General features: G+C 34.5%; 1 protein-coding gene across 1 annotated transcript in view; it reads right to left on the bottom strand.

Annotated features, from left to right (window-relative positions):
• Positions 1–1,139: 1,139 nt before the first annotated feature.
• The window catches only part of KCNH5 (potassium voltage-gated channel subfamily H member 5), a 338,162-nt gene continuing 325,661 nt past the window's right edge, over positions 1,140–13,640 (bottom strand). The window contains exon 11 of the mRNA XM_036843658.1: positions 1,140–2,087. Coding sequence (XP_036699553.1) covers positions 1,140–2,087 — 948 coding nt within the window. The remainder of the gene's footprint in view (positions 2,088–13,640) is intronic.

Raw genomic sequence — 13,640 nt, forward strand, 5'->3', positions numbered from 1 at the left:
TTTCTTTTTTTTTCTAACCACATTTCATGTATTACCTCTATAAGCAGTTAAGAATCAGGTGTGAACAATTCTGTACCCGTGTTTCATTCTTTCTAAGTCACAAATAAGCTACAAAAACTTGTCTATTTATATTCTTTTTTATTTTATATCATTCTAGTTTAATTTTTGATATGATTACTTAAATGTATTTTGTTTGCTTGTTTCTTTGCTAAGAGCCTTTTAACTTCACCCTTGAACAAGTTTTAAAAAAACAAATTTAGAACATTCATCACCTTTGGAAAATCACCATCTCTAACATGAGTTGTTAAAAGGCCCTTTTACCCTGTGATGCAGTATTTCTATAATATACACTATATTAATAGCTTCATATTTATGGGGTTGATAAAATCAGCTTATAAGATGGTGGCTGTTATTCAAGACAGAGGGAGTAGGGATATCCTTACATAAGAGTTTATGATTACTATCTAAGTATAATGTTAAAAAAGGAGAGGTATAGTTGAGCAAAAATGCAATTCATGCACAAACCCCATAGCAATAAGTTCTCAGCATCCCACACTGCTATCTGACTGAGGCAACAAAACAGTCATTTAAATGGAGCAAACACTGTCTATTGGGGAAAATAACCTAACACTAAGTTACAGAAAAATATCCTATGGAAAGGGATCACAAAATGGCACTAACATTTTAAAGTGTTGAATGCTTCCTTGGTATTAATTTATAATTTTAACTTAACAGAAGAGTGAGGAAATGACAGCTCAATATAGTCGGCCTGAGATCAAATTTGTCATGGCAACATTGGCAGGTTGGACCCTGATTCTTTAACTATTACATTGCCTTGGTTAACAAAAATCATACCTTTTAAAATTATAGAGATTATAAATAAATGTAAAGTGTACATGCAGTCAACTGCATAATATACAAGCGATATCTATGCTTTTAATAATTATCTTCTTTGGCAGGCCAGAATCCAGCTGGACATGCAATATTTACATATCAAAATCCATATTGTGTTCATCATATTGAAAGCAAGTGAAAATATATATATATGTATATACTGTATATACACACATATGTATATAGATGTATATACTGTTTTTAACATATTAACAAATATATATGTGTATATATATATATATATATTAAAAGTGGATTTCATCTTTGTCAGATTCAGGTGTCTCAGGCCTTGAAACACTAAAAATATCCTGACACGGTATTTGGGGAGGTACTTGGAGCGGAATTTGGGATTTGGGAGAAGAGGTCGGGGGCACACTTTTTTCTGAAAGTATTTTTAAAATTTCTGCCACCTGCTTCTCCAGGGCAGTCATTCTGCAGCTTAGCAGCTGAATGTCCTCTTTGAGTTCATGTTTGACTTCCTGCAGTGTGGTCTGTAAGGCCTGCTCAGGGATGGGATAAAAGGGGTGCTTGGCATCAGCCTGGATGGGGCTATGCTCTAGCGGACTTCGCGCCTCCCCAGCCTTATCCAAACGAAGGTCACTTTTTGTAATCCCACTGTCACAAGAATCTGTTTTTCTTAATGGATTTTTGGTGACGCTGTTCTCTGAATCACTGCCCTTGGGGTCCTCGGACAGTAGCCCCATCGACTCAGCTTTAGTGACATTATTCCAGTCTTCCTTCTTCTCCTCATGGGCTCCCATATTATTCTTGAGTCGCAGCCACCCTTTTCCATTTCCATTCTTCATTCTTATGGGGCTGTTGACTTTGAGACATTTGGGGTCAGCACCGCCACTGGGCTTGAGTTCCATGGCATCACGGTTGTTTTGTTTGAGGGACTCGCTGGTTTTCACATAGGCCAGAGATGTCTGAATGGGCGTAATCTGTGACACGGTGACCACACTGGTGCCAGTGATGGAGGCTCCGTTCTGTAAGGAGCGGCTTTCTACCTGCAGCTGGTTCCGCTCAGGGTCACTCTGCGTTGACCCCTGATTCCGCAGCTCCTTCTGCTGCTTGAATTTCTGGAAGAGCTTTCTTACCGGGTGGTCCACGGGGATGCTGAGGGTGACCTCATTCTTTTGCCTGAGGCGCTCCTCCTCTTCTTTCTTCACATCACTGATTTTGCGGAAAATGATCTGTGGAGGGGGAGAGAGATACAAAACATGATTATAAAAACAGTAGGCATAGAGGGAACTTACCTCTACATAATAAAGGCCATATATGAAAAACGCACAGTCAACATCATTCTTAATGGTGAAAAACTGAAACCACTTCCAATAAGATTAGGAACAAGACAAGGTTGCCCACTCTCACCACTATTATTCAACATAGTTTTGGAAGTTTTAGCCACAGCAATCAGAGAAGAAAAAGAAATAAAAGGAATCCAAATGGGAAAAGAAGAAGTAAAGCTGTCACTGTTTGCAGATGACATGATACTATACATAGAGAATCCTAAAGATGCTACCAGAAAACTACTAGAGCCAATCAATGAATCTGGTAAAGTAGCAGGATACAAAGTTAATGTACAGAAATCTCTTGCATTCCTATACACTAATGATGAGAAATCTGAAAGAGAAATTAAGGAAACACTCTCATTTACCATTGCAACAAAAAGAATAAAATACCTAGGAATAAACCTACCCAAGGAGACAAAAGACCTGTATGCAGAAAACTATAAGACACTGATGAAATAAATCAAAGATGATACAAACAGATGGAGAGATATACCATGTTCTTGGATTGGAAGGATCGACATTGTGAAAATGACTATACTACCCAAAGCAATCTACAGATTCAATGCAATCCCTATCAAACTACAAATGGCATTTTTCACAGAACTAGAACAAAAAATTTCACAATTTGTATGGAAACACAAAAGACCCCAAATAGCCAAAGCAGCCTTGAGAAAGAAAAATGGAGCTGGAGGAATCAGGCTCTTGGACTTCATACTACACTACAAAGCTACAGTAATCAAGACAGTATGGTACTGGCACAAAAACAGAAATATAGATCAATGGAACAGGATAGAAAGCCCAGAGATAAATCCACGCACATATGGTCACCTTATCTTTAATAAAGGAGGCAAGAATATACAGTGGAGAAAAGACAGTCTCTTCAATAAGTGGTGCTGGGAAAACTGTACAGCTACATGTAAAAGAATGAAATTAGAATACTCCCTAACACCATACACAAAAATAAACTCAAAATGGATTAAAGATCTAAATGTAAGGCCAGACATTATAAAACTCATAGAGGAAAACATAGGAAGAGCACTCTATGACATAAATCACAGCAAGATCCTTTTTGATCCCCCTCCTAGAGAAATGGAAATAAAAACAAACAAACAAACAAAAATGGAACCTCATGAAACTTAAAAGCTTTTGCACAGCAAAGGAAAGCATCAACAAGACAAAAAGACAACCCTCAGAATGGGAGAAAATATTTGCAAATGAAGCAACTGACAAAGGATTAATCTCCACAATATACAAGCAGCTCATGCAGCTCAATATCAAAAAAAAAAACAAACAACCCAATCCAAAAATGGGCAGAAGACCTAAATAGACATTTCTCCAAAGAAGATATACAGATTGCCAACACACACATGAAAGAATGCTCAACATCACTAATTATTAGAGAAATGCACGTCAAAACTACAATGAGGTATCACCTCACACCAGTCAGAATGGCCATCGTCAAAAAATCTACAAACAATAAATGCTGAAGAGGGTGTGGTGAAAAGGGAACCCTCTTGCCCTGTTGGTAGGAATGTAAATTGATACAACCACTATGGAGAACAGTATGGAGGTTCCTTAAAAAACTAAAAATAGAACTACCATACGACCCAGCAATCCCACTACTGGACATATATCCTGAGAAAACCATAATTCAAAAAGAGTCATCTACCATAATGTTCATTGCAGCACTATTTAGAATAGCCAGGACATGGAAGCTACCTAAATGTCCATCAAAATATGAATGGATAAAGAAGATGTGGTACATATATAAAATGGAATATTACTCAGCCATAAAAAAAACAAAATTGAGTTATTTGTAATGAGGTGGATGGACCTAGAGTCTGTCATACAGAGTGAAGTAAGTCAGAAAGAGAAAAACAAATACTGTATGTTAACACATATATATGGAATCTAAAAAAAAAAAAAGGTTCTGAAGAACCTCAGGGCAGGACAGGAATAAAGATGCAGATGTAGAGAATGGACCTGAGGGCACGGGGAGGGGGAAGGGTAAGCTGGGACGAAGTGAGAGAGTGGCATGGACATATATACACTACCAAATGTAAAACAGATAGCTAGTGGGAAGCAGCCGCGTAGCACAGGGAGATCAGCTGGGTGCTTTGTGACCACCTAGAGGGGTGGGATAGGGAGGGTGGGAGGCAGACACAAGAGGGAGGAGATATGGGGATATATGTATATGTATAGCTGATTCACTTTGTTATACATCAGAAAGTAACACAACATTGTAAAGCAATTACACTACAATAAAGATGTTAAAAAATAATAATAATAATAATAATAAAATTACCTTATTGAAAATAAATACATAAATTAAAAATAAAAACATATGACTTTATACTTGTGTGACAAGATACCAGTTGTACTTTGTTTTATAAAGGAAACCCTTGAAGATAGGGTAAGATCATTTCTAAAGGGAAAAATATTCCAATGCCAGTTAACAGATGCAATACACATAAAATCCAACACAGAAACACTGACGAAGCTTGCTTAGCTTACTTAGTTCATTTCCTTGCATATCAGAGAGGAGTATATAGTTCAAGAGACACTGAACAGAGGCTATTTGCTTTCATGTTCATGTTCCCATTTCATAGAAAATATATAAATATATAAATGTAAACATTTACATTAGTATATATATACATGTGTGTATACTTTTATGTATAAGAAAACATATTTATCTCTTAATTTTCCTTGCAAATACATCACTATTTTTTGTAAGGTTTCTTTTGAATCATATAGATATGATCCAAAGCCATTTTTAATGCCATCATCTGTTTAGAGGCCAAATAGTAAGAGTTCTAGGCTATAAAACTACTGAAAAGTAAACAGTTTACCAGCATAAGCACGTGGGTTGGGTGGGAGGAGGGATTAAATTTATTTCTGTGGCTCCAGAGGGGCAGAACAAGGATTTATACTTAGAAGTTTCTGGAAGGTAAATACCAAGTCAGTATACAAATTTCATTTCAAACTACTACCTATTAATTGAATAAACTGCCTTGAAAACTCATGAAACTCACACCACTGAATAGCCAAACAGAAATACGAATGTTGTCTGTGTAATACTTTCACTGAGGAGGAGGTTGGACTCTTCAAATTCCCAATATTCTTTAAAATTCAAATATAAAATTAAATACATGTACATGTAGTGTTAGATGAGTATTCACAATAAGTAAGCATAAATTTTAGTATAAATATATTTTGAAAATAATACTGGGAAGAAGTTACAACTCCATCAAGAGAAATTTAAAAGGCTGACTATGTAAGAAATTATTACCACTTATATTATCAGAGTTAGAAGTGAATTTGGTAAGCGTGAGATTTTTGCTCAGTCATCTAAAGAACAAAATAACTGCAGATGAGGGTTATAAGGAATATTCACAAGGAAGTTATATTAATGTGCTTTCAGAATCAGACAATTTTATGACACTAGCAAAATTACTTACCTCCATCACCCTCTCTCCTTAAGCTGTTGGTTAGATTAGAAATACATGTGAAGCACATAGTCTCCAGCACATAAGTGACACTCAAAATATGCTGGTTGTCTCCCTTGAACTCTCATAAAATACTTCCTGTTTGAAAACATTTTCATCACCTCTTGGAGATTCAGCAGCTTCCAGGAATAACATATAATCATTGACCTCATACTAGAAACCAATACTAGCGATGATCACTGTAAACACAAAAGTCAAGGAGAAGCAATCCTCCATCTAAAAGCACATCATTTTCTAAATTAAGATTGATACACTAAATATAGCTTATCAAGCGGCAATAATTTGTATTTTAAAATAAATATTCTCTAAATTCAATAGCTGTCTATTAACACCAGCATATTTTTCCTTCTCTACTGGCACATGAAACTGGATATTTTTTTAAAATGTAATACTAATCTCTAAGTCTGACATCAAAGTTCCAGGAGTTTAATTAGAAGTCTTTCATAGGGTTGACATGTTTCTTGTGCTTCCTGAGTAAACAGGGCTCATGCTAAACCTTCAAGATATTAACACTCTTTGGTACTGGACAAATCAAAACATGGAAACACAGATACTCTATTCCTATATCATCTCCGTCATTGAAAAGGCATTTACTTTGATTCTATCAACTGACATGACATCCTCCTTCCCACTCCGCTCTGACCTTGTTTGCCTTTTTAAAGGTAGTTACTTAACCTTGGAAAGACATAGCCTTAGTGCAGTATGGTAACTGAGATTACCCTTCACGTTTGGGGAAAAAAGCATCTATTTCAAATGAACAGTGGAGGAGGGCACATAGGGGTGTCAGATAAAATGCAGGACATCCATGCAATATTTAGGACACACACTAAGAAATCATGCATTATTTATCTGAATGGGACATATTGATACTGCCATGTAAAGTTCACAGTTTATGAAAGATTTGGGGTTCCTGGAGACTGAGAATCTGTGGACATCTTAGGCCACAGCTTTATGTTTTAAATTTTCAATACAATGGCTAATAATTGCTTATAATTATTGTGTGCTTACCAAGTTTGGGATGCTTTGTGATTTAAAGGTATAATGTACCCATGTAAAATATCAGTAGAAAAAGCCTTCTTTCTCCAGTTTCCCTTACCACCAGCCGGCCCCACCCCACCAAGAACCAACAAAGGCATTTGCACTGCTACTATTAAGTGGAGAACAAAGACTCCTAATGCCAAACTACTGAGAACAAAGAAAAAAAAAAAAAAATTCTGTTACAGGGCCAGGCTGCCAGTCTGCATCAAGAGACAAATGAGATAGAACTGGGTTGGCATATTTTGCCACCAAGAAGATGTAAAATGAAATGAGAAAGAATGAGGTTTTGTATATGGAAGACAGAGTCCTAAGGGTTCACACCTGGATTTGATTAAACTATTTACGATAACCAGGCTTTTAAGCCAGAGGTCACTTTAAAAAAACTATTGGTTTGAATGGAGTTTACTGAATGAGACTAAATTTATTTTATTTCTTTTGACTGCAGAGCAGAAATTATGGCTTATTGAAAGATACTTATAAAAATTTGCATATAGCAAAGAGGTCACAAACATATTATCTCATTTAACTGTCATAACTACTCTATGAGATAGGTCCTATTATTCTCATGTTACAGAAGAGCAAACTGAGGCACAAAGAGTTTAAATGGTTTTCATTAGGTCACACAGCTAGTAAGTGGCCAGGATACAAACCCAAGGAGTCAGATTACAAATAGTCTTAACCATTATACTCTACTGCAGCTCCTCAAGATAACTTTGACACCACCTTCTGGACCCTGTGAAAACCTGGATAGGTGAGTGGGTGAAGTAGGGAGTGATACAGCAGTTTAACATCCAACAGGTAACCCTTCATAGAGCATTTGCCATGATGAACCGTCCCTCAAAGTGGTGAATTGAACAAACAACTGAAGCTCTGTGCTTGTTAAACAAGTAGAGAGTTGACAAATTCTTGCTGAGTAGAATCAGGTTCAAATCTTTGATCCACAAATCAATCTTTAAAGAACTTGAATCAGAATCCTTCAATTGTAAGAATAGAATGACGTCCATTAAGAACTTATTTTCTAGTTGATGACAAAGCAAAACTTTCCTAATGCAAGGTAAGAGAATATAAGCTCTGAAATTAAAAACAAAGAAACAAAAAAACAGAGTTGATTTTATTATATTTACAGGGTTTAGAGACTAATAATCTACTGAGGTGTCACAACCAATTGATCTATGTCTTACATGTAAAGCATGATAGCTTTCTGTTGTGTCTTAAGTTATAAAAAGTTCATTATATAACAAATAAGAAAACAAAACTCACTGTATTTCAAAATCTTTAAATGTAATAAGCCATCCCTATAAGTCCTTATAGTTTTGAAGATCAAAGTTTTGAAGTTTATGACCCTAAACTCCAAGTTTGAATAACGATGTATTTTTATGACTAAGGAGACTACATTTCATCATAAAAAATAGGATGGAAATTATTCTACATTACTATTACAAGTATGAACATTCTCAAATAAATTATCTGAGCTCATGCTGAATCTTTCCTTTTAAAGAAGTACTTTTTACCTTTAACTTTTAAATCATGTAAAATAAAATGGTTCAAATTAGTAAGGAATAGAAAGATTGATAAATTTTATTTAGTTAAACCTTTAAAAACAGTGTATAGTTTAGTTTAGATTTAAAAATCTGCATGCTACTTTTTGGCAATTGAAAGAATCTTCAAACAATAAGAGTTTTCATAATCCAGTTGATTCTTACATTGGCAATGTGTCATACAGAAAGTAAAAATTTTCCTGTTAATTCAATAATTCAATACGTAAGCTATATAGATGAATTCTACTTAATGATAACATGGAAATGATGATGATTTTTCCCTAGAAGGCAAAGATTAAAAAACAAAATCCCCCAAAACATTATTTTAGAAAGTGTTAAAGGATCTGAGTGAAGTTCATAGGAGATCAACTTACATGAATTAAATCATGTAAAAAAAATGTATATCCATGATTATCAACATGGTGTTTGATACTCAAATTAGCTTTTAAAAAATGAAACATTTGTTTTTTTTTCCTCAGTGTTAATAATCTAGAACCTCCTGCACTTGATGTATTCTGTGTCTTTTGCCCAATAGCAAAATCAAATTGCTAATGAACACCAAAAATTAAAGACAAAATTAAAAAAGAAAAATCACGAATCAGGCTATGATCCTAGCCACACATTTATTGGTAGAATGCACAATAGTCTGTACTCTTTCTATCAGCAAAGGGGTTTATTTCATTTAAGCTTTTCTTCTCCTTGCTTCATTATGTTCTGTGGAGCCCATGATAGAAGGTTTAATTTATTTAAATGATAAAATCTTCTTAAACTTAACAGGGAACATGTCCAACTGAGCTTTCCATTTCAAAAGTAGGACATTTGATCATAAAGGGACATCAAAATTAATAATTTGAATGTGTACTGAACTTTGAAATCCAATAAAGGCAAGTAGAAAAAAAGGGGTTAGAATCATTTATTTAATGACATGGATTTAGTGTTATGTAATTTGGAGGATAGAGGTGCGCTCTCTGAAATGACCCATCACTTTCCAGATCTGTGAATTGACTAGGAATCTATAGCTATATGCAATCAGGCAGCAGCTCCAGTTCATCTGACATTTAAGGATCTAGTTGGTTTGGTTTTTTTGGTTCTTTTTACTGCTTCTATAAACTTAGTCACTAATTCTAACTCTAGTCCTTTCAGTCATTCCAACCTGAACTAATACAACAAAGCAGTACTTATTAAACACTATCATGTATATATCAGAGGCTATAAACTTTTCTTAACAAAGGCCACAGTGACAGAGCTGTGGTAGGTGACCATGTGTGACTGAAGGATAACAATGATGCATCACTCTCTGTTTGAAATACGGCTGCCTTGCTTCATTTCAGCCACTCAGATCTATAGGCTCTTCAGGGGCAAGGAATGTGTTACAGATCTAGTTTAGCCTCTTCGGTCGTAAATAAACTTTGAGGAATTAATTAATTAACTGATTAATGTAAAGAAAACGGAAGGAAGGGAGGTGAGTAGAACGGAAAAAGGAAGTGAGAAAAAGAATATGTTTTGATTTTGTTAATGTGTTAGGAAATGCCTAATGTGAATAAGGGTGGTGAGTAAGATACAAATGCAGGACATTCTAGAATTACTGATACAATTACATGTTTTTATAACTAAAGTTTTTTTTCATTAAAAAAATAATAAAAGAAGGAAGCTAAAGTCTTCAAAACCAAGAATATAGCTGTTCCAAGGTAAAGCTGGCAAGGTTTAGATTCACTGTCTCAAATATTGCAGTAATCCATGATTTGTCCTCCTTGCCTCAATTTCTAGCTTCATTTCCCTTTATTCCATTCTTTGCTATTGTGTATCAGATATGATAGTGTCCCACGCAAAAAATCACAGAGTAAAACTAAAGCTCTTTAATAGAGTCAGCAAGCCTACAGTGGTTCAGTCTACCTGCCCCTCCAATCTCTATTTTCTTCAGTCTCACTTGAACTTAACACACCAGCCACTGAATCACTTTGAGATCCAGAATGTAATACTGCACATATGTTCTCTCTCCTCCTCCTAACCTGCTGGGGAGCTCCTACTTATCCTTTAATCCTCAGCCCAACTGTGCTCTTCTTTATGAGGCAGAACCAGCTACATAATATGTAGGGCCAAATAAACATAAAAATTCAGGTCCTCTAACATCATGCTTAATGGTAAAATACTGAAAGCTCTCCCCTGAGTTCAGGAAAGAAACAAGCATGTGCCATCTTGCCACCCCTATTCATCATTGTGCTAAAGGTTCTAGCCAGGGAAATTGTCAAGAAAATGAAATAAAAGACATCCAGAATGAAAAAGAATTAAAACTATCTTGATTTGGAGATGACATGATTAGGTACACAGAAAATCCACACGCACGTGCACACACACACACACAAAACTATTAGAGCTAATAAAGGAGTTCAGCAAGAATACAGGATACAAAATCAACATCAAAGTTAGTTGTATTTCTATACACTAGTAATGAACCATCTGAAAATAAAGCTAATAAAATAATGTCATTGAAAATAGCATCAAAGAGAATAGAATACTTAGGAAAAATTTTAACAAAATAAGTGCAGGACTTATACACAAAAACATTGTTGAAATAAATTAAAGAAGACCTAAATAAATAGAAAGACATCTCATGTTTATGGGTTGAAAGACTTAATATTGTTAACATGACAGTATTCCCCAAATTGATCTGTAGATTTAATTCAATTCCTATCAAAATTATTACTGCTTATTTTTCAGAAATTGACAAGCTGATCCTAAAATTCAGGTGGAAATGCGAGGGACTCAGAATAGCTTAAAAAAATCAAAATATACAAATGTAATTGGAGGATTCATATTCCCAGTTTAAAAACTTATTACAACTAATTAGAGAAATGCAAATCAAAACTACAATGAGGTATCACCACACACCAGTCAGAATGGCCATCATCAAAACATCTACAAACTATAAATGCTGAAGAGGGTGTGGAGAAAAGGGAACCCTCCTACACTGTTGGTGGGAATGTAAATTGGTACAGCCACTATGGAGAACAGTATGGAGGTTCCTTAAAAAACTAAAAATAGAACTACCATGTGACCCAGCAATCCAACTCCTGGGCATATACCTGGAGGAAACCATAATTCAAAAAGATACATGCACCCCAATGTTCATTGCAGCACTATTTATAATAGCCAGGACATGGAAGCATCCTAAATGTCCATCAACAGAAGAATGGATAAAGAAGATGTGGCACATATATACAATGGAATATTACTCAGCCATAAAAAAGAACAAAATAATACCATTTGCAGCAACATGGACGGACCTAGAGATTGTCATAGTGAGTGAAGTAAGCCAGACACAGAAAGACAAATATCATATGATATTGCTTATATGTATTATCTAAAAACAAGGGTACAAATGAACTTATTTACAAAATAGAAGTAGAGTCATGGATGTAGAAAACAAGCTTATGGTTACCAGGGGATAAGGGGGCAGGGATAAACTGGGAGATTGGGACTGACATATACATACTATTTATTATATATAAAGTAGATAACTAATAAGAACCTGTTGTATAGCACAGGGAACTCTACTCAATACTCTGTAATGGCCTATATGGGAAAAGAATCTAAAAAAAGAAAAGAAATCAAAAACATGAGGAAAAATATCTTGTTACAAAGCTATAGTAATCAAGACAGTGTGGTGCTGGCATATACATCAATGGAATAGAACTAAGATAAATAAATAAATAAACAGATAAATAAATAAATATACCTATGCATTTATGGTCAATTGCTTTTTGACAAGGCTGTCAAGGGGATTCAATGAAGAAAGATCAATCTTTTCAACAAATGCTGCTGGAGCAACTGCATATTTACAACTAAAATATGAATATGGATGACAGCCTCATACCATATACAAAATTTGACTCCAAATGTATCAAAGACCTAAATGTAAGAGCTAAAACTATAAAATTCCTAGAAGAAATCCAAGGCACAAATTTTAGTGACCCTGAATTAGGCAAAGCTTTCTTAGACATCTAAATCTCAAGCTACCAAATATATTAAATAAATAAATTGGGCTTCACAAAAATTCAAAACTTTTTGCTTCAAAGGACACTATCACAAAAGTAAAAAACTCAAAAAATGGGAGAAAATATTTGCAAATCATATACCTGATCTAGCATACGGAATATATAAAGACCTATTACGATTCAACAATTAAAAGACAAAAAAATTTAAATTTAAAAATAGTTACAATAGCCAGAACATGGAAGCAACCTAAATGTCCATCGACAGGTGAATGGATAAAGAAGATGTGGAACATATATACAATGTTAGTCATAAAAAAGAATTAGTCATAAAAAAGAATGAAATAATACCATTTGCAGCAACACAGATAGACCTAGAGATTATCATACTAAGTGAAGTAAGTCAGACAGAGAAAGACAAATATCATATGATATTGCTTATATGTGGAATCTAAAAAAGAAAATGATACAAATAAACTTATATACAAAACAGAAATAGACTCATAGATATAGAAAACAAACTTATGGTTACCAAAGGGGAAACGATAGAGGGGGAGGGATAAATTAGGTGTGAGATTAACACATACACACTACTATATATAAAATAGATAACCAACAAGGACCTACTGTATAGCACAGGGAACTATACTCAATATTTTGTAATAACCTATAAGGGAAAACAATCTGAAAAAGAATATATATATATATATATATATATATATATATATATATATATATATATATGTGTGTGTGTGTATATATATATGTATGTATGTATGACTGAATCACTTTGCTGTTCACCGGAAATTAACACAACATCGTGAGTCCACTATACTTCTATTTAAAAAATATATAAAAATGGTCAAAGAATTTGAATAGACATTTCCCCAAAGATAGTATACAAATGACCGATAGGCACATGAAAAGATGTTCAGCATAATTAGTCATTAGGGAAATGCAAGTCAAAACCACAATGATATACATTTCACATTCTCTAGGATGGCTATAATTAAAAGATAACAAGTACTATTAATAACAGAAAATACCCAGTGTTGGGAGGATGTAGAGAAATTGGAACCCTCATTCATTCCCAGTGGGAATATTAAATGCTACAGCCTCTGTGGAAAACAGCTTGGCAGTTTCCCAAAAAGTTAAACATAGAGTACTCATACAACCCAGCAATTCCACTCCTAGGTATACATCCAAGAAAATTAAAAACATACAGTCATGCAAAAACTTGTACATGAATGTTCATAGTAGTATTATTCATGATAGACCAAAAGTAGAAACAACCCAAATATCTATTAATGGATGAATCAGCAAACAAAATGTGGTATAACTTTACAATGGAATATTACCCAGCCATAAAAGGAAACG

The sequence above is a fragment of the Balaenoptera musculus genome, chromosome 2 (assembly GCF_009873245.2).
Source record: "Balaenoptera musculus isolate JJ_BM4_2016_0621 chromosome 2, mBalMus1.pri.v3, whole genome shotgun sequence".
Classification (NCBI taxonomy): Eukaryota; Metazoa; Chordata; class Mammalia; order Artiodactyla; family Balaenopteridae; genus Balaenoptera; species Balaenoptera musculus.